The sequence below is a fragment of the Pelodiscus sinensis genome, chromosome 6, assembly GCF_052426305.1.
Source record: "Pelodiscus sinensis isolate ZL-2025 chromosome 6, ASM5242630v1, whole genome shotgun sequence".
In the NCBI taxonomy this organism is placed as follows: domain Eukaryota; kingdom Metazoa; phylum Chordata; order Testudines; family Trionychidae; genus Pelodiscus; species Pelodiscus sinensis.
In genome coordinates this window covers 57,683,370-57,710,190 of record NC_143057.1, presented here as the reverse complement: position 1 = coordinate 57,710,190, position 26,821 = coordinate 57,683,370, and the positions used below count along the sequence as shown (strand labels likewise).

At 42.6% G+C, this 26,821-nt stretch overlaps 1 protein-coding gene across 3 annotated transcripts in view; it reads left to right on the top strand.

Annotated features, from left to right (window-relative positions):
* The window catches only part of HSD17B4 (hydroxysteroid 17-beta dehydrogenase 4), a 167,663-nt gene that overhangs the window by 59,726 nt on the left and 81,116 nt on the right, over positions 1–26,821 (top strand). For all 3 annotated transcript variants that reach the window (XM_075931960.2, XM_075931959.2, XM_006134501.4), the window contains exon 17: positions 9,122–9,187. In XM_075931960.2, coding sequence (XP_075788075.2) covers positions 9,122–9,187 — 66 coding nt within the window. The remainder of the gene's footprint in view (positions 1–9,121; positions 9,188–26,821) is intronic.

Genomic DNA, 26,821 nt, shown 5'->3' with positions numbered 1-26,821 from the left:
GTTCCCTCTTCATCCAATCAGTCAGCACAAATACTAGATATGCAAGTGCAGTTAGAAAAACTGCCCTATCCCAGGAGACCATCTTGGTTACAACAATGTTGCGGCCCACTGAGATGGAGAGCCTTCATGCAGCCCACTCACTAGCATTGGTTGTCCATTGCTGATTTAGGGCACTATATGCAGAATGTCTATAAAGTAAATCCAGGGTAAAGATTTTTTTTTTTTTTTTTTTTTTTTAGTCTTTTTGTATTGGATTCTAAGAGCATAGCTTCTCCTGTGTCCTTTTTGGATGCAGATGGAAACACCACACAAATACTCTCATAGAACTTGTCTCATTGTTACTCATGTGCTTAAGACTTTTACAGATTTTTCCATTTAGTCAATATTCTGTACCAGCTAGTTAAAGGGAGCATTTTGAATCTTCTTGTAACGGTAATTACGGAAATGTAGACTTTCTGGCCTTTAATATAGATATGCACCTGAGCACATGTATGCAGAATCAGCTGTGGGCAGGGAGAATACAAAACAAGGTTGATTCTTATTAATTAAATCTTGAGTTCATATAATCTTTGCCCCACTGTACTTGATTTCTTAGATGATTGGATTATGAATACTTTTAATGTTTGCATATTTAGTAAAAAATGAAATTCCCAGCTAAGGAGCTTTTAAACAACTCATGTTTTTCCTGTTTAAAATGGCTTGCAGAACATTCTGTTGATAGAAATTACCTCTAGATGTAGTTCTGTTTCTAAACTGATTCATTTGTGCGGTAGGTTTAGAAGATAAAATAAAAAAAAGAACAAGTTAAAAATCACTTAAAAAAGTTAGGTGCCTGCAAGTTACCAGGGCCTGATGAAATGCATCCTAGAAAACTATAGCTATCATCTTTGGAAAATCATGGGAGACAGGAGAGATTCCAGAAGACTGGAAAAAGGCAAATATAGTGCCCATTTATAAAAAGGGAAATAAGACCAAACCAGAAAACTAAAGACCAGTTAGTTTAACTTCTGTGCCAGAGAAGATAATGGAGCAAGTAATTAAGGAAATAATCTGTAAACACTTGGAAGGTGGCAAGGTGATAGGGAACAGCCAGCATGGATTTGTAAAGAACAAATCATGTCAAACCAATCTGATAGCTTTCTTTGATAGGATAACGAGTCTTGCGGATAAGGGAGAAGCGGTGGACGTGGTACACCTAGACTTTAATAAGGCATTTGATATGGTCTCGCATGATAGTCTTATCAATAAACTAGGCAAATACAACTTAGATGGGGCTACTATAAGGTGGGTGCATAACTGGCTGGATAACTGTTCTCAGAGAGTAGTTATTAACGGTTCACAATCCTGCTGGAAAGGTATAACAAGTGGGGTTCCTCAGGGGTCTGTTTTGGGACCGGCTCTGTTCAATATCTTCATCAACGATTTAGATACTGGCATAGAAAGTATGCTTATTAAGTTTGCAGATGATACCAAGCTAATCTGAAGGATAGGGTCATAATTCAAAATGATCTGGACAAATTGGAGAAATGGTCTGAGTTAAACAGGATGAAATTTAATAAAGACAAATGCAAAGTGCTCCACTTAGGAAGGAACAATGTTTCACACATACAGAATGGGAAGCGACTGTCTAGGAAGGAGTACGGCAGAAAGGAATCTAGGGGTTCTAGTTGACCACAAGCTGAATATGAGTCAGCAGCGTGATGTTGTTGCAAAAAAAGCAAACATGATTCTGGGATGCATTAACAGGTGTGTTGTGAGCAAGACATGAGAAGTCATTCTTCTGCTCTACTCTGCGCTAGTTAGGCCTCAGAGTATTGTGTCCAGTTCTGGGCACCGCATTTCAAGAAGGATTTGGAGAAGGTCCAGAGAAGAGCAACAAGAATGATTAAAGGTCTAGAGAACATGACCTATGAAGGAAGGCTGAAAGAATTGGGTTTGTTTAGTTTAGAAAAGAGAAGATTGAGGGGGGACATGATATCAGTTTTCAGGTACCTAAAAGGGTATCATAAGGAAGAGGGAGAAAACTTGTTCATCTTGGCCTCTGAGGATAGAACAAGAAGCAAGGGGCTTAAACTGCAGCAAAGAAGGTTTAGGATGGACATGAGGAAAAAGTTCTTAACTGTCAGGGTAGTCAAACACTGGAATAAATTGCCCAGGGAGGTTGTGGAATCTCCATCTCTGGAGATATTTAAGAGTAGGTTAGGTAAATGTCTATCAGATGGTCTAGACAGTATTTGGTCCTGCCATGAGGTCAGGGGACTGAACTCGATGACCTTTCAAGGTTCCTTCCAGTCCTAGTGTTCTATGTTTCTATGATTTCAGAAGCAGAAAAAGAAAAACAGGATTGGCTTTTTCTATTTACTCTCTGGATTACAGCCTCTTTCCGAGTTACGAACGAGTTACAGACCAAACAGTTGGACGTAACTCAGACCCCATTGAGTTATACGCAACCGCACTGTTCATAAGCGCGGGTTGCGTTCGTAACTCGGGGACCGCCTTTACGACCGCTCCATGGGAGCTTTGGTCGTAAGTGCAAGTGGTCGTAACTCGACCATTCGCAACTCGGGGAGCTACTGTATTATCTAGTGAAACTCTAGCACCTTGGGAGGTAGTTGGCAAGTGGCATACATTTGCAAACTGAGGCTTATTGTATATGTGCATTAAATGCAAATCCAAATTCATCAAGTAGCTATTCACCTACATGAGATGAGAAACACGGCATTTAAATAGGAAATGGCAAGAAGGATAGTTAGCTCAGTAGGGCTCTTTTCCAGATCAGACAGTGATCAGGCAGCAATTGAGGCAGTGCTGTAAGACAAGAAATAATTCATAATAATCATGATGGCTGTGATGAACTTAAGGCACAGCACCATATAAATTCATTTATTTTCAGTTTGTAATGGAGGGCCTATGCTTGTACATCCACAGTCCCATGTTGATGGCATTATGAGGTATTTGGTCATCTTGGAAGATAGTAAATTTCCTAGCTAAAAAAGCTTTTAAGTCTCTATCTGCTGTATTCAGATTTCTTCATCTCATGGTCAAATCTTGAGGCAACACCCAATCACAGAATGTGTAGGGTAAGACTTTGTCTAAATGTTCATAAGCTTATAAACATAGATTAATCACTCTGGTTTTATGAAGGGCCACAACACTTTAACATCTTTTTGACAAATTTAACAGAACACTTTACCATCATAAACCTGATTTCTGTGAGACCATCTGTGAAAACACAGCACCCTAAGTAGCGGTTACTAAAATCAATATTGGTGATATTAGTGGCCCAGCTCAGCATTCCTGCAGGTTTTTCTTTTTTTGACATTGCTTGTAACAAAAACAGAAGCCTACTAGAAATTAGATAATAATTAAAAACTTTCTCAGTTCAAAATTATAGACTAAAATTATATAGTACAATTGTTTTTTAGAAAAGAGTGATGGTATTTAGTTTTCTTACGTTAACAATGAGAAAATTATTCTTAATGTCGCACTGATGTAGTTACGTCTTTTTGTGATCCCCTACATCACAACAAATGAATAAATTGTGCCCTTTTGTTTCATTAAATCAAGAAATATGTCTTTTTTCCTTGAGGTGTTTTTAACATCCTAAGAAATCCAGATGAGGATAGACTAAAACTTGGATTGCCTAGATAGATTTAATGTATCTAATTCTTTGAAAGGCTCTTGCATTTTCTAGAGACATCATGTTTGACAAGATACATGCATGTTATCAAAGGTGAAAATTGTAGGAAAAGGCAGATAATACAATAACATTAAACTTTGTCTCAGCTATTGGTGATCTAGGTCTAAAGTAGGATGTACAGGGTTTTAGCTTACAAGAGTAGCAAATCAAACAGCCTTTCTCCACCAACAAGAATCTAGTCCAGGGTGGGCAGTAATTTTTGAAGGGGGAGCCACTTCATGAATTTCAGAAATGGTCACAGGCTGCTCCCAAAGGGGTGGGGCCAGGAGACTTTGCGGGCTCCCTCTCCCACAGACCTTGATTAGTCTGGGGGTGGGAGAGCACGTGAGGTCTTTGCCCCCTTGCTCCCGCCCTTCCAAAGATGCATGGTGCCTACAGAGAACCACCAGCTGTTTCAAACAGCTGGTGGTTCCATCTGGTGCTTCATGTCCCTGGTGGGGGGAGAGGGGAAGGAGACTTTGTGCCCTCCCCGTCCCCAGGTCTCGATTGGCCTGAAGGCAGGGGAGCAGGAGAGTGACTGCTGGCTGGATCCAAGGGATTGGCAGGCTGGATTTGGCCCACAGAATCTGTCTTGCCCATCCCTAGAGTACAGGGTCTGGCAAGGGGTTGTAAACTAGTGCAGGAGAGGGTGTTTGGTGTGGGAGAGGGTTGTAACCTGGGGCAGGAGTGCAGGAGGGAGTGCAGGGATTTGGGAGATATAACAGATTGGGATGCAAGGTCTGGGAGGGGATTGTGACCTTAGGCGGGGATGCAGTGTCTGGGAGAATTTAGGGGGGCTGGGGTAGGGATGCAGAAGATTTGGGTTACATGAGATAATGGGGCAGAGGATTGGGGAGGGAGGAGCTGGGGTGGCAGAGGCAGGCTCTGGCTGGGAGACCTTAACCTGGGTGGCTCCCAGCCAGCAGCCCAGCACGTTCCTTAACCAGGGTCCTTGCCTTCCACGCTCCTGTATGTGCTCACAGTAGCTACAGGAGCCAGGTGAGCCTGGGGGATGAAGGGAGAGGGGCACTTCACATGCTGCCTGTCTTGAAAACAGGCAGCTGCTATTGGCCGGAAACTGTCCAATGGGAGCGGAAGCAGTGTGAAAAACCTTTGCCCCTCCTCCAGGCTCTGAGCATTCACAGAAGTATGTGGCTCTTCAGCAGCCAGCTTCACTGAGTGCTGAGCCGGGGTAGACAGGCAGGGAGCCGGCTGAGGTTCTCTCAGGCTGGATCTGGCCCACAGATCATATTTTGCCCAGCCCTGATCTAGTACCAAACTATATACTTTCCCACCTCGGTTCCTAAAAAAATATGAATCTTTCCCAATATTAAAATCTTTAATTTAATTCCTCCAGCAGTGGCCTTGTACAAATAGAAGAGCTTTGTGGTATATCCCTTGAGTTGCCCACAATTTTCAGGCAGTTTCAGACCCAAGGTCGTAGTGAATTCCTAAGTTAGAGGTCATCATGTAGAACACCCTGCGAGCAGCTCCCTCTGTTATGCATTAAAGGAGATGAAGCTCGAGCACCTCCTTTCATTAAAAGCAGTATTGAATTGTAGCAGCGGTGGTGTCCTTAATGGGTTTTGAGACAGTTAGGGCTTAGTAAGACAGACCTAGTATCTTTGCCTCCAGATGGAAATCCACAGACGGACCATGCAGATTCTGGGGCACTGCTATCATGTATTCAAGATGGAATGCACTGTGTTTATCAAGATGGCACTTTCTATGTCATATTCAGTTTTTGAGTTAAAGGGTAGTTCCGTTGTAGTGTTCTGAGTGGCAAAGACATGGAGGATTCTAGTGCGGGCTGTGCCCAGGAGATGGGACCACAAACATCTGTGCAAACACTGATTGAGAAAATTCACCCTGTTCATTGTTGGATTGCTTAACAGCAGGTGGGAGTATAAGACCCCTGCATTGTGAACTGTTTTGACAACACCACTGAGATGTTTCTTCTAGCAATGATTTTTGTCATTTCCTCCAATTGCCCCTGCTGACCTAGTAATGGTTTTTGTATTCAATGAGTCTCAAACAGCTAGCTCTCATCCATGCCCCAATCATGATCCTGCATGTGAGAGACTCAGCCTTGCAACATAAGTGTTGCTAGCATACTGAAAACACTTAATACTACACCACCTCATAAACCCTGTGTGACGTAGTGGGGGTACTTGCTGGGCTGTGGTGACCCCTGCTGTCTGGAGCAAGACCCAGCAGGGAAAACCTCACTATGCAAAGGGAGTGCCAAACTTGTTGAACCAGTGGCCAGACACCCCCCATGGAGAGGAACAAAGGAAGGTGGAATGCTGCCCTGGCTGGGGGGCAGGGCTGGAAGGGAATTTAGTTAGTTAGTTGGTTGGCTGTCTGGGAGCATGGAGGAGACAGCCTAGGGAAGGGGCTGGAGTTTAGGGGCCGAGTCTCCCCCATCTCAAGGGGGCCTGAGGCATCCTAGCCCAGCTCTGTGACCAGATTACATCTGTGCTGTGCTGTATCCTGGAGAGGCAATAAACTTCCTCTACTCCACCGGCTGGTGCAGTCTGTTTGTGCCATTTCGGGGTGCAGGAGACAGGGGACCCCAACGTGCGTTGTACCCTGCGTTGTACCCTGTGAATACATTCACAGAAAGAAGCCAGCCCTTGGGACAGAAAAACAAATACTCCAGATTATCCTCTGCCTTGTCTCTTCCTTCTCAAGTCTAAAAGCAAGTAAATAATGTTTATTCTTCAGCAAGTCTTTGAGGTCTAGTAAACAGCACACTTGGCTGGGAATCAGGAGACCTGGGATATAGTCCTGGGTTTGCCCCTTGACTTGTTCAATTCCATCAGCAGGCTCTCTGTGCTTCAGTTTCTGCATGTGTAAAATGGGGGAAATGATACTGAGCTTCTATAACAAGCTCTGGAGATGAAATTGAGATTTAGCTGTGAAATGGACCATGTAAGCATGAAGCAGTGCTATTTCTGTTTGTTCAGTTAGAAGCTAGTAGTTTTAATATTGCTAGGCTACCTAGTATTTAGCCATGACCAGAAGTTCTTCTAGTACACTCAGATCCCTAGAGAGCAATGCCAACCTAAACTCAGACAGAACGGGGCACTGAAAGAAATTGTCCAAAGATCTTGCTCGTCCATGGGAGTGAAAAGCTCTCTATGAATTAGAACAGTGTTTCTCAAACTGTGCTCCGCAAGGTTGACAAACTGGAAACATCGATAGGTACAACACATACAATCAGTGGACCACTGGGGCTCCGCATACATTTTTACACAGGTAAAGGGCTCCAGAGCCCAAAAAGTTTGAGAACCACTGAATTAGAGAAATTTTCCCCACCATAATTGTTCCAGGTTTCTTTTCTTTAGATGAAGGAGCACTTGACTCCACTCATGTGAGAAGAGAATGCAGATGAAGCAGGCTCTCCATGGTGCAGACACTCTGCTCTGAAATTTTGTAAATGTTTTAGTGGCACTGTGTCTTACGCTTTTTCTACACTACACAACTTTTGGCGACTTGGCCTACAAGTGGGGTTTGTGTTGTCAATGAGCGAGCACTCCTCCTGTCAACAACACTTGGCTTATTTTGCCATTTGTTGCAGGAAAACTTTTGTCTTTCGTGGTGGGGATGAAAGGAGCTTAACTCGAGAGACAAAAATTGTGTTCAATTGGCAGTATAGACAAAACCTTAGTTGCCTCTGGTATAATAACCTCAGTGCATTGTGGTTAGTATTACTATAATTTGAACATAAGATCAAACTTGAAATGCGTTTTTCACTATTCTGCATTTTTCTTATATAAAACATTTTCTTTCTATGTTGCTTTGTTGGGATATGCGGAAACTTATAATCAAGGCCAAAACCTGTTAACCTATGGTGCTTCTTACAGTGATAATAAGTATGTATTGCTCTTTCCTACACCAAATGTTTCATGTCTTTGCGATACAGTGTCTTTTAACCAAAAACAGTGGGAGTTTCACTTTCTTATCTAAGACTCTGTGTCTACTTGCTGGAGGATCAACACTCTGATGATCAGTCCTCAGGGGTTCAGTTTAGCAGGTCTAGTAAAGACCCACTATATTGAATACTAAGGGCAACCCCGTTGGCACCAGTACTCCTGTCACGAGAAGTAAGGGAAGTCGATGGGAACGTTTCTCCTGTTGACCACCTGCTTTGGGGCCTCCCCAGAAAATCGGTGTAAGGCACATAGCAATTCACATAGCTGGAGCTGCATATCTTGCCTTGATTTTCTCTGCCAGGGTAAACCCGGTCTACGCTTCTAAACTTAAGATTTAGGCAAGAGAAAACCTTGCATAATGCACTACTGTAACAGCACTTCAGTTTGGTGCATCTCCTATTCTTTTTTGGGATATCTCATACAGACTACCACTAACTAGGATCGCTACTGTGAAAAGTGAGCAGGTAACAACTTCCTACCATGTAACGGGTTAAGCTAGCATTCATTCTTTGTAATACACTTCTGAAAAAGGCCATGATATACTGTAGAACTGACTTGTTGCTGGTAGAAATCAGAAACTCTCTCTACCACTGTGAATTCTGCCTCTTTGTGGATTTTCAAGAATAGTCAAGTAATTGAAATTCAGTTTTCAACCGGTTGTGATATTTTCGCTCTGTATAAGTCAGCCATTTTAGATGGAGTCTGACAGTCTGTCAGGTTGAGTTTACAGTTTACATGATCAGAAAAACAAAGCTATAGAGTGTATGAAGAGGACCTTGTTTCAAATGGTAAGGTTCAAAATGCAGCATGTAATTGGGCAGATAAAGAATAAAAAGCCAGAGGCTTTCAAAGACTAAGATATGTTCCAGAGTCGTTCATATAGTGACTTTTTTTAAAAAAAAGTTGAGAGAGCTGTTGTTGTAAGTTAGTATTTAATTTTTTTGCTTCAATTTATGGTCCAAAATGCGAATCATGATTTTTGATAGTTTCGAAGTTACGTCAAACCATGAGAGTTAGTGTCGTAGAGAAACTAGTAACCTTCTTTCTTGAGCTATTTTATTATTATTATTATTATTTAATTTGTAAGAAATGTCTTTAAAATGGTTTGCCGTATAAGTATGAACCAGATATAGTGCTTCAGGATTAATAATCACTTTAGAGCTTGGTATGTATTACCTTCAAATTGTTGTTAGAACAGAAATTTGTAAACCTAATGGAGTGATCACCAATTATTCTTATTGGCTTCTGCAAAATGTCGCAAGACCTTTGAAAGTGCAGGGTTCGTTTTGTAGTGACTAATTTATAGCAAAATATATTAATGTATTTAAGAGACTCTTGAAACAAACTTTCTGGAATATGTTAGAAAATTTTTTTCCTTATCCTTAATTATGTTTTAGCCCCTCCCTTTGTTTTTGTTCTTTTTAAATGTCAGATGATGATTTTCGGTTTAGTAAAAGAGAGTGTGCTCTTTTTGCATGTAAATATTATAACTTTTTCCATTCAGGTAACCGTGAACCCACCAAACAGAACACCTGATGTTGTAGTTTCTGATGTCACTACAGTTGATCAGGTAAAGTTTTACTTTTTTAAGGAAGAAGTTTCTTTTTAAGATTTTTCTTGGGGAAATCTTCTACTCCCTATTCCTCCTTATTTTTAATAACTTCTTCTGTATTTTCATAAAAACAAAGTTATAAAGTCTTCTGCTTTGGGGTGTCATAAGAGTGTGTATTTAAACTTCTATGTATGATCTTTGCTTTTGTTAGGGTTATCTTATCAAGAATTTTAATATAAAAATGTATATAATGGAAAGGAGGCTAAAATGATTAGCGTTTCATGTTGTGTTTGTGAAAAAAAAATGCTAATTAGAATGGGAATGTCTGTGCCTGACGAGATATGGAAAAATAAAGTGTTGGTTCAGAACACTGTAGTGCTGAGTGTCAAGTTTAGTGCTTTTGAAAAATTCACTTGTTTTCCTCTGAATGTTTAAGTTTAGGGACTTTTAGCTAAAAAAAAAAACCCCTGGCTGATCTTGTAATACCATGTTGGAACCAAGGGAGGGAGGCATTCTCTACAAGTTAAGTTTCATACTATTCAAACTTAATAGAAGCACCTTGAAGTATACTCATAAAGTAACTGCAACCCAGTTCAGTCTTCCAAGAACAGGCATGACTCACTCATGGGTTAATGGGTCCTGGTAAGTGAGAGCTGTCTCATTTTGTAGGGCTAGTTGCTTCTGTGGCCCCTTTCTGGTCTCTGAATTTACTTAATTGAGTGTCATGCATCATGTCCTTGCTTCTTCTGGAGTGGAATGGCTTTATTGTCACACTTCCAGGCTGGGCACTGAGTTAGTGTCCTGTATGTCTTACTGAGCTTACCATGACACTCTGACTTAGTTTGGCACTTATGGTATTCCCTGTGAGGAGTCTGACTAAACCAAAACATGGTTTCACCTAAACAGTAGGAACAAAGCAAGACATAAGAGGAAAAAGGATTAGAGAATAATATATCACTGACCTATATAAACTGAAGCCCCACTATCCTGTGATGGTTATGCAAGCAGGCCTAGTTTCTTTAGAAATCCCCAGCCATTTTCTGAGACAGACTGTTTACCTCCCAGACAACATCCTTTCTCTTAGACAGTGTGTGTCACACTTTTATCCAGCAGAGTTCCTATCTCTTCTCAGGTCCCAGATATTTTGGCCCTGCTAATTTAAAAAAAAAAAAAAAAGACAGCTTGGTGGGCTTAGTATGAAGTTGTCAGTCAGTCTCTAAGGCTAGCGGCTGTCCCGTTTTCCTGTAACAGATCTCAGGTGTTCATTGAAGTTATTGTTTTGCTTTGCTGTTTATTTTCCAATAACTGTGCTGATTTAACCTTAAATAGTCATATAGTAAACATTGTAATAACTGGGTTGGCACAGAGTATTCATAAATGATTATACATACAGTTGTTCTGTTTTGAGATGACAAAGCCAAATAAGTTTGGCAAAATCCATGTCCAAGACGGAGAGAGGTTTCATCTTTTACCTATATGCAGATGTAGGTAAAAAGCTACTTTGCTCTCTGGACAAGGGAAAGAGAGCCTTGGAATGGAGTGCTAATGCCAGTCGAGCCCTATCAGCTTACTCTTTGTGTGCCTGTGAACAGAATGGGTGACCTAATGGAACCCTACAACACCCTAACACAAGGGGACCATGCAACAAAGAGCTCATTGCTGTACTAAGGGATGTAAAATCCCATTTAAAAAGCTAACCGGTTAAATGCTAAGTTTAACTGGGATCCTGTGGGCACCGTGCTGGACTGAAGTGCCCCCCGCTCCACCTGTGGCATGTTGTGGTGGGCTTGGCTGGGCTGAGCAGCCCCTTGCGCTGTAGTGGGGGAAAGCTGTTACAACCCAGCTGGGCCTGCCGCATCGCAGACTACTTTGGTCTGGCCGAGCCAGGTCCACCGCACTGTGCCATGGGTGAGGGGCTGCTTCAGCCTGGCTAGGTCCACTGCAGTGGGGGCTCCGCTGTCCAGGCTGGGCTGGGACCACTACATGGTGCTGCAGGCAGAGGGCTGCTCCAGCCCGGCCAGGCTGCCAGTTAATCACCTACCCAGTAAGCATCACCCAGTAACAGTGATGGTTAACTGGTTACCCAGAAAGCCTTTATGTCCCTAGCTTTTGTATCGGTGTTTTTGTGTCTGACCTAGTGTATTAATAAGTGCAAACATGCATGGGTTGTACCAGTTTTCTGTCCTGCTCCCAATCTGTAAACTGAACAATGATTAACTGCTGTTAATCTTTGGATAAAATGGAATTTTTGACAGAAAATCAAAAAAGTCCAGAAAGAGTTTAACTATTAGTAGTTTAACAAGAGATGAATTATTCGATTTCAGCCCCATAGGGGACACTCAATGTAGTTAGAGCCTGCAGTATCATTTAGCTACTCTTTGTCCTGTCAGTTGTCAACCTGATATTTGAAATCAGGGAATGGAAATAGATTCTACTAAATGATTAATGTGGCAGTTAAAATACATGATGTGTGGTACATATCTTGTTATACTTGCTCCTTTTTTATCGTTTCCCTAAACATATTTTTTAGCTTCTTAGAAACCTTTCATTCGTGAGGTACTTATGCAAAATAAGTAGCAATGCGTGGAAAATTATACAGAAAAACAGTTGGTCACATAAGAACAGCTATACTGGGTGAGACCAAAGGTCCATAAGTAGCTTTCTAAGTAAGGCATACGTAGATTTTTGGGATACCACCGTAAGTGGTGTGTCTGTTTCAGATATGATCGATTCTTTTTCTCCTGGGGAAACAAAGTTGTCATGAAATGAGCTTTTAATGAACTTTGGTAGTGGATCTAATGTTCTGAATTTGCAATGCTAGAGGTGAAGCTTGTTGACAATGAAATTGGGAAAGATTTTTTTGAGAATACATCTTCAGCTGCTATAATTCTGTCTCTTTCCTCTTTATTTATGCTTCCCTCCTTCTGTTATGAATTGATATTTGTTGCTGCTTTTCTTCTGCTGTTGTTGATGTTGTACACTTAAGTGAGAAACCTATCAAACTGCAAGCAGAAACTGAAGAACTGTGTGGTGTCAAATAACCACTTGTATTTCTTACATATTTGTTTAAACATCAGATATTTTATTTATCAGCTTCAGAATTCTTTTCCATTTGCAATGGTAGTATGAGAAACTTGAACGTAGAGCTCTATAGCTCCGTGTTGTGGGTTTTGACTGTGAATGTTCTGGAGGTGCTCCGTCTATGGCATTCTCCTTGATTTTGGTGGTGGCTCTGCATGAGCAGGATGAGCTGTGTTAGTGATACATATTGTAATTTAACTAACATTGCAGCCTAACAAGATCAAATATCACACTTTTAATTGGGAAGTGGATGGGGAATTCTGCAATTTTACTATGGCTCCAAATGCAACAATTGCAGAATTTCCCCAGAACTAAATGGATAGTGAAGTCTTACGGTTAAAGCACAACACTGAGAGTTAGACCTTGATAATAATCTTAGCCCTAGCACTGACTTACTGTGAGTAATTGGACAAGTCACTAAGGCAAAGGTGGGCAATAATTTTTTATGGTTGGGGGGGGGGGCACTTCAAGATTTTGGAAATTGGTCGATGGCTGCACTCTTCCATGATATTAGAGGAGGAAGTGCGGGGTCTGGGATGGAGGCTGGGTGAAGAAGGGAGCTTGAGATAAGGGATTGGGGTGCAGGAGGGAGAGTGGGGTTTGGGAGGGAGTTTGAGTGAAGGAGGGGCTGGAGCACTGGGCTGGAAAACTACTTATAAGATTATTTAAAGTAACTCTAATTCAGAGAAGTGTCTGAGTGGACAAATAAGGGGCTATGGGTTTCAGACCACTGAGAGCTCTTGCATATATGGATGCAGGAGGGGGGCAGAGAGTTTGGGTATGTGGAGCAGGGGGGGCAGGTGTGGGGAGCAGAGATTTGGGAAAGGGAGGGACTTGGGTGCCAGAGTCAGTCTCTGGCCAGGAGACTTACCTGAGTGACTCCTGGCCAGCAGCTGAGTACATTTCTCAGGCAGGGAGTCTGCCCCATGCCCACCCAAGCTTCAGGGTTGTGTGAGCGTGTGTTCATAACTATGTGCCAGAGGAGAGATGGGTGTTGCTTTGTGGCTGCTTGTTATTTCTGGCCAGAAACTGGCCAATGGAATTGTGCTGCAAGCAGGGGCAGCACCTGAAGCCTTCCCCCCCATCCAGGCTCACAGTTTGTAAAGAGAAATGCCCCCCGAGCCGCTTTTCTGAGCGACGTGCGGATGGGTCGTGGGAAGCAGGTAGCCTGCCTCTGACTCCCCACTGTGTCTGTGAGTTGGATCTGGTGGGTTGGATGCAGCCTACAGGCCGTATTTTGCCCAGGCCTGCACTAAGAGCTTGTCTACACAGTATCTTGCTGTCTGGGGCATAAATTCTAGTGCATATCACTGCATTGTGCATTAGCTAGCTCTTTTGGACCCTGCTGGTGCATGCTAAAAGTTCCCTAAGGCACATTAATGTAGTCCTATTTCAAATAGTACTAAATTAACATGCACTATGGAAATTTCAGTGCCTTCCAGCAGGGTCAACATGAGCCAGCTAACACATCATAAGCTGGTGGACATTAGAAATTACACTGCAGCTAGTGGGGACAAGCTGTTACCTTTTCTGTGCTTTACTATATATCTGTAAAATGATAATATTTCTGTGTCCCTGGGTTATTGAGATTTTTCATGCTAATATCATGCTTTAGTATGCCTAAAAGTTGCCTGGCATCACACTCTCCATTATAAGACCATGTTTTCAGGTTCTTATAACTGTGTCAAACTTTAGTCATTTGGGCTGAATTTTTCCAAGATGAATGTCTGCTTCAGATTGAATTCATTTTGGAAACCTTCAACAAAAATAGTTAAGCCATTTCTCAGAATGAGATATGGGACACAGACATTTGTTTATACTATAGAAAAAAAGGTTATACAGCCATTTTCTTGAGACGCTCTAGCACTTTCCATGCTTTTAAACTGGAACTTGTAATTTGACAGAGGATTGACCTTGGCTGAGATGTGCCTCTTGCTCCAATTGTGAAATTCAATCCAAATTTGGCAGAGCTATAACCTTCTGAAAATCAGAGCTTGGTGCTGTGATGGGTAGGAGAAGTGCTCGGTAGCATTTAATGACTAAAGGGTTAAACTCAGGTAGCTAGGGGGTGTTCTCACTGAGCCAGGAGAGCCAGTGGCAGAGGGTGTTGAAATTTGAAATAAAAGATTTACCTGCCCGCTCTTTTCTTTGTGTGAATTCTAAGCTAGGAGCTAAGGCAGACAAGATGAATTGAACCAGGCAGAACTACCATGCCTACAAGGGATACTGAGCATGGAAATGGACAGTACCTTGAAGCACAGGTCATCAGTAGTTAGGAAAAATGAGTATTTAGTTGCGATCAGGTTATTTTCTTTATTTTGTTGTTTGGTTAAACGTCTCTTTACTAAATTTATGTTCCCTCCCCTTCGCTGTATCTAAGCTGTAGCCAGAGATACTATTTTTCTCTGTTTTAATCTATTTTTTTCCTCAGTTGCTCTGTAACACCTAGCAACCAAGTATGTTTTATCAACAATATAATTTTGTTAATAAAATCACTGTTTTAAGGCAAGGATTTGATTCTTATGTCCTGGAAACTAACAGGAGATTTATATATGCTTGCCTAAGCCTGAGAAGAAGGGGTTTTTTTACACTTGATGGTAGCAGCCTGTCTCCCAAGGCCAGGGAATCTGTAACCTTGGGGAGATCTTTTTTTAAGCAAAAGCCTATAAAGGCAAGGTATTTAAAGTCTCGGAGTGCCAGAGTGGTGGACAGCCCTTGTCAGGTGCATATTCAGTGGAGGCTTATTAATTTGGCAGCTAAATTCTCCAGAGACTCCATTTGTACTGGGTGGGTTCCAGCGTGGGTCTGAGCATGACTTTGCAAGCAATTCCTGCTGCTGGGGACCACAGTGACTGTGAACAGGGAATGTCCCGTTCTCAGATCCAGGCAGCATGGCAAAGGAGGAACAAGCATCTATATTAATAGCAATGAGGGGTTGCGGATGGATGATGGTAGAAGGCAAGATTAGGCTACGGAGCCAGAGGAGCACAGTACCAAGAACATTTTGGGTTATGACAGGCTACGGGGATAGAAATGCATAGGAAACGAATATAGAAGCAGGGGAACACAAACTGAGTCAGATAGGAACAGGTTGGGGTTAGAGGACATTTTAGGGGTGTAGAGCAAAACCTGCTAATTACTAGAATATATTCCCCTTCAGCATCTGATTTGAAATTGTTCCTGAGGCTTAGTATTTGTTTGCTGTCTAGCAAATAATTCTGAAACCCATTGGCATATCATGTGTTGTATTACTCTCTAGTGGCTAGCCCAGGCAGAAGATAACAGGTGTTTTTTTGTGTCAGTATGGACCCTATTGTAGGTCCTCATTTTTGTGAGGACTGGAGGTTTTTTAAGTGTCAGAGTCTGTTAGGGCCGTGCATGTGCTCTGTGCTGCCCCATGTTCTTGAAAAAGAACACACAGTGGTCACAACTCTCCCTCTTGCTACTTATGATAATGAGATGGAACCAGGCAAGTGTCAAATCTGCTAGTTCTTAGTTCTGGTTAACTTCTTCAAGACCTGTCAAAGTCTTCAGAACCAGATTAGTCATCTGCTTTATTCAACAGCTGTGAATTGATCCAACCCATCTGGACCAAACTCTACTAGTTTGACTCATCTTATAAACCCTGTTGTATAGAGCTTCTTCTCATGGTAAACTTGAAACTTTTGCACTTCCAAGTCTGTCCATTCTGGGCGGTACTAATCCCACTGAAGAATACACACAGTAGGGTAGTGGCTCTCAATCTTTCTGGAGTACTATATCCTTTGCATGAGTCTGATTTTTGTCTTGCCTTACACCTCATTTACAAACTACAGTAGACTTCCAATAATCCAGCACCTTTGGGACCCAACCCATTCTTTCCCCCCACCCCCTGCAACCTTATGCTCGGGTCCCGAGCTGCACGGCTTTTCAATCAGCTGGCCAGGATGTCGTTCATAACCCAGTCCCCCTCCCCTTCTCTTTCCCATTCTCTGGAGAAAAACACTTCTTCTCCCTGCTGTAACCCGATCCCACGCGCGCTCTCTCAAAAACTTTTTTTGCTTTAGATACTTGGGGGTAGGGAGGAGGACTACCTTCCCAATATTGAGAGAGTGTACTATATTGAGCCAAAATCTAGTACATAAGGAACAAGAACTAAACTCTGCTTCTTAATCCTCCCTTCTTCCCCCTCGCAACTTCATCCCATTTTTAACAGCTGTCTCAGAATGATTATTTCTGACTCAGACTGCTACCGTTGCTGCTATGACTATTTTTGTAAACAGGTGAGGTGCAGGGAACTCTGAATTGCATATTGGAGGTGAAGAGGATATGGTTTTATTGTAAACAAAAAAGTTTTTTTCTTACTTTGGGTTAGCTAACCCAAGTTGATGGACTTGGATTAAAATAACATCAGGGATCTGGCACCTCAGCTTTGAGCTTAGTTTAGCAGCTCAAGTTAAAGCCTTTTGGGAGCCTAGAGAATAATTGTTTTGCTTTTCATGCCTATAACTGCCTGACTGATGAGACTTGTACATATACTGGTGGAATTGGGGCCAGAGTGTTTTCCACAGACAGATCTCCCCTTGCCTGTGCAGAACAGAATGTGTGTCTGTAATGTTGTCTCTTTTCTCCTGCTCTTCCCTGCATGGACCGCGCCAGTAACCCTCTATGCAGCTTGGCTGATAAGAGGATTGGCTTTAATTCACAGCAATAATGCCTAATAAGATAGCAGTTATTCCTGCAGTAAATAATCCTGTTCCTTTTGGGTTTCCTTTGATCAGACACAGGGAAACTCGGTCAAAGATAGCAGGGACACAGCAGGGTTTGGTCTGTCTGCCATCATGGATTTGGGGATGGGAGGATTTGCTTTCTCACTGCAGGAAATGCCATAACGCCATAATCCCTTATTCTTTTCCTCCTTGAAGTGATATTCTGCAGTATTCTGTGAGGCTGTACAGTTATCTTGTTTGCCTCAAGCGGTTTTTGTTGTATGAAACAGTGATTTGATCCCCCAACCAAGGCAAAAATAAAGGTATTTTCTTCAATTAGAACGCGTAGTATTTATTTCTTCATGGCATTTCATTCCTTTGATAGCCTTTTCTTCAATTTAAATAAAAGCAATAAATAAGGCATACAACTTTGGAAAAGAATTTTTCAGAGAGTGGCATATAACAGTTGGTAGCTTCTCTTCGGAGGAAGTGAGTATACAGCCATATAAAAGAGAAGATTTTGAAAAAAACAGAGTGCTGGGAGGGGAAAAATAGTTAAAAGACTAATGTTGACTCTCTGCCTTGCAGTATTCCCTGAAAACATGTACATTTACACTAACTTCAGAGGACAGCACAAGAGAGCCTCCTGGAAGCCGCAGGTGACTCTTGTTGTTTGTAGCATAAATAATGTGTTTCATGATGGAGAGAATGAAATGCTGCTGTTGGCTCACAAATTCTGAGAGCATGCCAAGAAGATTTGCTTTAAAACAAGACAGTAACAGGCAGAGCAAAGAGGAGTGAGGCCATTGTATGTTTTCTTAATTTGTCTGGAGGCTTCCCATATGAAAACAATGGCGAACTCTTAATTCCCTGAAATTGTGAAGAAAGCAAGCACCTAATAGCAGCAATTTACTTAGAAAATGTATTACATTTTATGCCACTTTCAAGATGTGTGATTTTTACATTTGGACTTCTCCCTGATGGACAGACATTGCCTGGACTACTTCTCCCTGGTGTGCAACTAGAAATATAATTTTCTGTGGTTTTGGAGGCATAAAGACTATTGTGAATTTGGAATACATTAAGATTTGTTTTGTACTGTAAGATAAAGAGGGAAGAATATTGAGCTACTGGCTATTTTATTGACTAAACTAAATGCTTTACATAGTGAACAGACCCCCATCCTTTCTTCTCCACCCATCCTCCTCTTCCTGTACTCAGTCTATATTATCAAAGTATGTTCAAATGTTTATTCCGTTTGAGGTAAAAGTTTGAAAACAATAAGTTAACTTTTCTATGTAACTGAGGTTCTAGTAGAGGAGAATTTTTGTGTGTTGCTTGTGTTAGCGGTGTTTTAAGTGACAAAAAATTATCTAGAACTACACAGCATACAGACTTTGTCCCACTCCCAAAGGGTTTACAATCTAATTTTAGATCTGACAGGTGGATTGTGGGATAAATGGGAAAGAAGGGATGTTGTGGGGGCAAGGATGGAGAAGAGGCAGTGAAGTATATTGTGCAGTTAATTAATTATGTCTTAGGCATGGATAGGTAGTTCAAATAAACGTTTTTAACAAATGTTGCTAAGCTCATAAAAAATAAGTTAAGGAGAAATTTGAATAGAGACTATAGTGTCTTGGCGGAGCAGACTTAGAACAGCATTCCACTCATGGGAGCCAGTGTTGAAAAGTAAATATTCTTCTTCTTTGATTGCATGCTCATTGTCTGTTTTATTCTAGGTATGCGCATCCATGTGCACAGTTCTCAGGGTGAGAACTGAGACTTCCTTAAAGGTGTCTGTGAGGTTGATTCCGATGCCTCCTTGAGTGCTAGGCTCATGCATTGGTATAGGAGGCGCCTCTGACCCTCTGCCCCCTCAATTCATTCTTACTGCCTGTGATGGTTGGTTAGAGAGCCTCATCTTGTAGATTGTAACAGCATTAGCAGTTCTTTATAGCCCTTTGTTCTCTCTTATGCCTAAATAGTTTGTAGGTAGTAGGTTAGTGTACTAAAAATTCCAGCTGGGACTTTGTTTCTGGGTGGAGCATACTCTGCTCTCCTGACTTTAAGTCATGTTCAACATGAAACAAGCTGTTGCTTATCAATCATCCCCACGATAGTTGCCTGAAGTATCTAGGGGAATCCCACAGAAAAGACAAGTGTCAGATTTGTAAAAACTTTCAGTCTTGAATACAGAAGGAGCGGAAAATCCGCTTGAGGGCTCTTCTCATGAAGCCTGCACTTTGTCCTGCATTGGATCCCTCCATTGTGGACCCCACGCTGAGTACTTGTACTTTGGTGCACGGTGCATTCCTGGCACTAGCCTGCCTGGCACCAGCCCACTTCACTGATGGTGCAGAAGAGTCAAAAAAGAAGCCCCATGGCACCAAGAGACTAAGGGACTTTGCAGAAGATCTATGTCCTGTCTTGTGCCCACTTTGGAGCTTCATAGGAGTACTGTGAAAATCAGACCTGCAGCCTGGCCAGGATCTTCTCCCCAACTCTAGGGAGAAGCAACGGAGATCCCTGGCTACCTCCAGGGCCATTAGTGCCGGAGGGGGGACCCCAGAAACCAAAGACCAAATGAGCTGTCTGGAACTGCAGGTACCACACCAGGTGGTGGACTGGGCTAAGAGCTCAGTATCCAAGGGCAACCCACTCGTGATGCAGTCTCAGAGGACGGTAGCGTGCCCCTGGTCACCAGACAGTAGGCGCAGATCCCCAGCTCTGCAACCTTGGACTCGGGCACGGTATCTTGGCATGGGACTCCAGAGGTGAGGTGCCAGTCTCCATGCTGCCAGCAATGGCAGGCTTCTGGTTGCAGGTCCCCTAGGCCTTGGGAGCCCTCCCTCAGATGGTATCCTAGATGTCAGTCCCCACCCAGCAGGGGCCATTCACCATGACCTCTCCAATCCCAGCCCCTTCTGTACCATTAGGCTCAGAAGCAATAGGCTTAAATTGCAGCAGGGGAGGTTTAGGTTGGACATCAGGAAAAAATTCCTAATTGTCAGGGTGATTAAACACTGGAATAAATTGCCTAGAGGGGTTGTGGAATCTTCATCTCTGGAGATATTCAAGAGCAGGTTAGACACCTGTTAGGGATGATCTAGACAGTGCTTGGTCCTGCCATGATGGCAGGGGACTGGTCTCGATGACCTCTTGAGGTCCCTTCCAGTTCTATGTTTCTGTTTTCTCCAGCAGGCATTGTTACTTGCCCTTGCCACACACTGGTTGCTGACCAGAGTCATCAGGCAGATTCAGGGCTCTAGCTCCACTATGGTCACCAGAAGGACAGTGGTCCAACTCGGACTTAGAGTTCATTTCTTCACCTCCATGGGGAAATTCACCACTACTATGAGTTGCAAGTGCATTGTTTGCCTCAGTTACATCACAGCCAGGGCAGTGGCCCAGCCAGTGGTCATATTGGAACCCTTGGAATGTGCCTGTGATGCCGGTCTCCTCTTCCCACCAGCCTTCCATGGCAGCCTAGGATAAACCAGCCATGGCACCACTGGCATCGCAGGTGGATCATAGCACTGAATCCATTGCAGGGGCAGCACACTAGACCCCAGTGCTGACGGACTCCTCCCCAGACAAGGAAGGCAAGTATCTTCACAAGTAGTGCAGTCTTTGTCGTCATCTCTGGATGAGACAATGACTGTTCTGTTGCATATGAACTGTCCTCCAGATCACATTAAGGAGAACCAAGCCCTCTTCAGAAGGGTGGCGGAGAAATTGAACTTACCAATAGAAGAGTTTGTGGAGGAGATCTATGACCTCTTCAGTATCATTTTAGCTACCACCCTTGCGTGAGTCATGTTACTCATTCACCCTGGGATCCTCAAGATTGCCAAAATCCTGTGAAAGGTTTGAATACCTGTATATTCAACGAGTTCCTCTCACAGGATCATGCCTAAGAGTTAGTTATGCTGATGAATGAACGTATGGTGGTGGCTAGGAAGTCCTTCAAATGGCATGTTATGTATCAACTATAGATCCAGAACCTTGCTTTGACAATCCGCTTTTTTTCCTGCATTAAGATGTTTGACTGCTGCTATTCATTAGCAAAACGGTGATTTTGGGGGGGGGGGGGGGACATGTGTATTATTTTAGGCAAAGAAAGGTATTATTTTAGGCAAAGAAAGTTACAACCTCTCAGACAGGGTTCTTCTTTCCAGGTAAAGAGAGACTGTATAAATGGCAAGCTGGCTTCTTTTTCTGTTAGCGTTACCAGTGACTTTTATTGCAGTTTGCAGACAAGATTGAAAAATTGGCATGGACAGGTTGAGTATCGCCTTTTTTTTTGTGTGTGTGATCTGGCAGAACTCCTAAATTGTTAGAAAATGAGACTTGACAGTTTATTTTAATTAGAGAACAATCTAATCATGTTATGACTGACTTGAGTCTAATACCCTTAACCAATTGACTCCTGTCAGACTTCAGGGATGGATCACTCTTTTATGTTATCACTTCAGGAAACAGTCATCATTGTCAGGCATAGAAAGCAAAGATAACAAGGTTTGGAGTTTTCTTTAAATCTGCCTTTGTTGTGGAATACTGTTTATATAACAAAATAATACCAAAGACTGCATTCAGTGCAAAATAAATTGATGACAGGTCTTACTTGGCTGCATTAAACCTGAACTCACCCACTGTATTTTTTCCAGTTTTTTCTTATGCATTTTGTAACTGAGAACATTTCTATTAAGATGAATGAAAAAAGTAAAGCACTTTTTAATACTTTTATTTTTTTGATCAAAAGCATTGATTGTGTAACAAACACACCTACTTGAATACTGCAAGTGGCACCTAAACCACTGCAACAGTTAAGATCAAGAGACCTCTACAGCATGGACTTGGAGCCAGCTGGCTTTTAGCTCAGAGGGTAGAGGCTCCCTGTAGTCAGCTCCCAAGGCCCCAGGTTCAAATCTGCCTTGGTGGTGGTTACAATTGCATTTAATATTCATTCTCAACCTAGTTATTTTGAAACATGATTTGGTGTTTTTTATAGAACTAAACACATCATGTTTTGACTTGCATTTTTTTTAAAGTGTGGATTGTAAAAATTCTCTCACTCTTCTCCTCACCTCAAGCATCGCATCATATGAAGATACTGGTTGGTTATAGCTACATAGTTAAGTTTGAGTCAGGTTTTAAGTTTAAAGCAGGTATTTAATGTCCTTGCATTTTGTATGAAAAATAAAATATTTGCTCCCCAAAATTATTACACTTACTTGTCTATAGCAGTTACCTGAACTCCAGGTGTGGATCTCCCCGTTGAAAGGTGAGAAGCTGCTATGAGATGAAGTTAGGAGCTGTGGGCCACAAGCCCTGCTTCCTCTGAGAGGCTAAAGCAGAGAGCCTTCATGGGGGTGCTGAGGATTGAAGCCTGGACCTTTGTGCCCTTGATGGTCTGAAGTCTTGCCTTCCCACAGGGCTGTTGCCCAAGTTCCTGCATCTGCCCTAGGAGGTGGGGGTAAGACTTCTACGTCAGACATTGTGATGGGGGGCTTCCCAGACTGTAGATCCACCTCAGCACCTTGTGGCTCAAAGCTGGCTGTGCCACCAGAGATCTTGAATGTGTGTGAAGGGTCACTCCTTGGCTTCGGAGTCAGATGCTAGCCTTGCAGATTATGTAGCTCTGTGTACTGGATGTAAAGAAGATATTTCAGTGGGAGCAGGACAAGTTACACAACACAGGAAAAATAGTTGAAAGAATAAGCAATACATATCAGATACGACTAAATTTTGAACGACTAAATACTATCAGATACGACTAAAATTCGATCATCAGTTTCAAAACAATAAAACCCACAGAGCGATTAAACCGAACTTTCTTCAAGAAGTTCAGTTAATAAGGGCTGAAGTACATTGAGAAGGGATGTGAGTAAGAAACTTAAAGCCATGTATTAACTTTGGAAAACTTAAGAAATATGAAGTCAACTATTGAATTTCAGTTTTATTTGCTCTGGAAGTGGAGACATCTCTCATCCACAGCATGTACCGTCCATTGAATGTTTGAAACCCTCCAGATTACATAGACACTTAATTACAAAGCATGACATGGAAAAGGATAAGCATTGTTCTCTTTTTGAGTGAAAGGCTAAGGAAGTGCTTGATACTGAAGCAGTAATCAGATTCACAACTACTGTGGATAAAAAGCTTTTAAGGTCTTCCTACATAATGGTGCAGAAAATTGCTAAAATAAAAATCACATAGGATTGATGGGACTTTGAAAATGGTATGTGTTATTGAAATAACAAAGGAGGTGGTGGGGGAAGAGAGGGCCAAGGTGCTGAAAAAGATACGAATGTCAATGTCAGAACACATGGTTTTACAGTTTATTGATCTGTTGCATCTCAGTGATTTTGCTGTACAACTAGCTGAATCCACAGGCTTTTCAAAAACATGCTATTTATTTGCCTATGTTCATTGTGTGTGGAATAAGAAAGTAAAGGAAGACTTTGTTTTGCAGATTAGCAAAATAGCTGAACTAATTGCCACAAGGGTCTGCATTGATGGCATCGCAGCAATGACACAATGAAAGCATTCCAGTGTTGTGGAAAAAATAAGTGATTGCACCTTGTGCTATTGGACATGCTACTTTTATACTTTGTCCTGGTCTGCACTGGAAATGTAGATCCAACATAGCTATTTAAGGTCAATTTTTTTCTGAACAATGAGTCCACTATCAAACCTGTTCCATTGACTTTAAGGGCTGTTAAAGCTCCTGCTTTCATGAGGAGTAACTGCTAAATTTAATCTTGCATGGTCGACTTAATGGTAGTGCAGATGCAGCACTGTGAAAGTTGATGTTCCTGATCTCTGGGAGTTGTCCCACAGTGCCATGTGGTGACCAATCTGGCTGTGACTTTCAACTCTACTTCTCTCCAGGTGAACAGGAAAAGTCCTGGAAATATTTGAATTTAATTTCCTGTGCGGCCAGTGTGACAACCAGACCTCGGAGCAAGCAGCACATCTGACCATGAATAGTAGCATGGAGTGTGCAGGAGATCCTGGACCTCATTGCTGTGTAGGGAGAGGAATCTCTTCTTGCAGAACTACAAACCAGCAAAACAAACAGCAGATATCTATACCAAGATCACAAAGGGCATGGAGGAGAAAGGATATGCCAGGGGCACCCAGCAGTCGATTGAAAATAAAAGAGCTGAGGCAGTTCTACCAAAAGACAAAGAGTGCAAACAGGTGCTCTGGAGCATCACCACAAACATGCAGCTTCTATGAGTAGCTTCACATGATCCTTGGAGTGGTGGGGAGACTTGGCCAACTTCCCTGGCCAGTCAGTGGATTCCTCCCAAGACACTCAGGCAACCGTGGTCAACAGTGTGGAGAATAGCCTGGTGGAGGAGGAGGTGGAGGAGAATGGTCAGCAGGTGAGCGAGGCAACCAATGTCACGAAGAGCCAAGAACTTTTTATAATCTTGGAGACAATCCCCTCCTCTCGGGATCTTGCATAAATGGGCAATGATTTTGGCATTCTTACTACAAGCGGGTTAAGACAATTGGGTGTGATCTGTGGCAGCCACTCTGCCTACACAGCAGGGAGTCCTCGGAACAGCTTATTGTTGTGTCTGGAGATAAAGTGGGAATCTTCCCTGCATATCTCCATAAAGCTCTCATACTGGAACTCTAATCCGTCTCTCAGTGTTTCTGGGGAGCCTTGCCTTAGTCAGTCCTCCACAGTAAGGTGCCTTTCCATAGCAAGCCATCACTATGGGGTCTGATGTCATTGCAGCATAAGGGCCTGTTTCTGGCCACACTGAGTCATCAAAGACTGATATGGCAACCTGGATGAAGCAGGGGAAGCCTCTGCAGTAAACTTCTGTTTGCTCATCCCCCATGAAGCATGGCTGGAGCCCTTGTCCTGCTCTGTCACCACCTAGACCCCCTCACTTTTCCATATGGCCTGCCTCCTGATCAGGACAGCGATACTGACATTGAAATACTGAGTGAGATTAGAGAGGCTACCAAAATAAAGAACTCTATAATAATGGGGGATTTTAATTATCCCCATATTGACTAGATATATGTCACCTCAGGAAGAGAAGCAGAGAGAAAATTTCTCCATGGCTTAAATGACTACTTCTTAGAGCAGCTGGTGCACGAACTGACAAGGAGAGAGGCAATTCTCAATTTAGTCCTGAGTGGAGCGCAGGATCAGGACCAGGAGATAACCGTTACAGAACCACTTGGGAATAGTGACCATAATATAATAACATTTAACATTCCTGTGGTGGGAAGAATACCTCAGCAGTCCAGCACCCTGGCATTTAATTACACAAAAATGAGGAAGTTAAAAGGCACAAAGACTAGAGCCAAATCCCTGCAAGCTGCATGGAAACTTTTTAAAGACACCATAATAGAGGCCCAACTTAAATGTATACCCCAAATTAAAAAACATAGCAAGAGACCTAAAAAAGAGTCACCGTGGCTTAACCACCATGTAAAAGAAGCAGTGCGGGACAAAAAGGTATCTCTTAAGAAGTGGAAGTCCAATCCTAGTGAGATAAATAGAAAGGAACATAAACACTGTCAAATCAAGTGTAAAAATGTAATAAGAAAAGCAAAAAAAGATTTTGAGGAACAACTAGCCAAAAACTCAAAAAGAAATAACAATGTTTTTCAAATACATTAGAAGCAGGAAGCCTGCTAAAAAACCTGGGGGTCCCCTAGATCGAGATATAAAAGGAGCAATCAAGGATGATAAAGCCATTGCGGAGAAACTAAATGAATTCTTTACTTCAGTCTTCATGGCTGAGGACATTGGGGAGATTCCCAAATCTTCACCGTCCTTTGTATAAAACTATGGTACGCCCACATCTTGAATACCGTGTACAGATGTGGTCTCCTCACCTCAAAAAAGATATTTTGGCCTTGGAAAGGGTTCAGAAAAGGGCAACTAAAATGATTAGGGGTTTGGAATGGGTCCCATATGAAGAGAGGTTAAAGTGACTGGGACTTTTCAGTTTAGAAAAGAGGAGACCGAGGGGGGATATGATAGAGGTCTATAAAATCATGAGTGGTGTGGAGAGGGCGGATAAAGAAAAGTTATTTATTAGTTCCCATAATAAAAGAACTAGAGGACACCAGATGAAATTAATGGGTAGCAGGTTTGAAATTAATAAAAGAAAGTTCTTCTTCACACAGCATGTAGTCAACCTGTGGAACTCCTTGCCAGAGGAGGCTGTGAAGGCTAGGACTATAACAAGAGTTGAAAGAGAAGCTAGATAATTTCATTGGTGTTCCTGGCCTCTGTGTCAGAGGCTGGAGAAGGATGGCAGGAGACCAATCGTTTGATCGTTGTTTTCGGTCCACCCTCTCTGGGGCACCTGGTGCTGGCCACTGTCAGCAGACAGGATACTGGGCTAGATGGACCTTTGGTCTGACCCAGTACGACCGTTCTCATGTATCTCCTCCTGTGGGAAAGTTGCACTCTCCCAGCAAATGGGATGTGCTGAACACACAGGTGCTGTTTGAGCCCCTGCCATGCCCAGGCCCTCCCTCTCTCTTTCCTGCCTGCCCACTCCTGTGGGAAGGGAAAGTTGCCCTCTTGGCAAATAGGGTGCTGAACACGTGAGCCCCTGCTCCACTGTCATGCCTGGATCCCGCAGGCTTGTGCCCCAATTTGTCCCTTACCATGCTTGCCACCAAATAGTCTAAGTACACAACTTAGACAAACCTTTATTTTATTCTAACAGATGAGGTTTTACATGCTCGAGTTTAACTCCGGTAAAGTCGTCCCTTCATTTTTTCGATAGTGGGAACAGTAGTCAGCCAGCTGCCCACTCCCATGGCCTTGCAAGCTGTCCACCTGGCAGAAATCCACAGGCAAAAATGGACTAGGGAAGGGATGGTCAAGGAG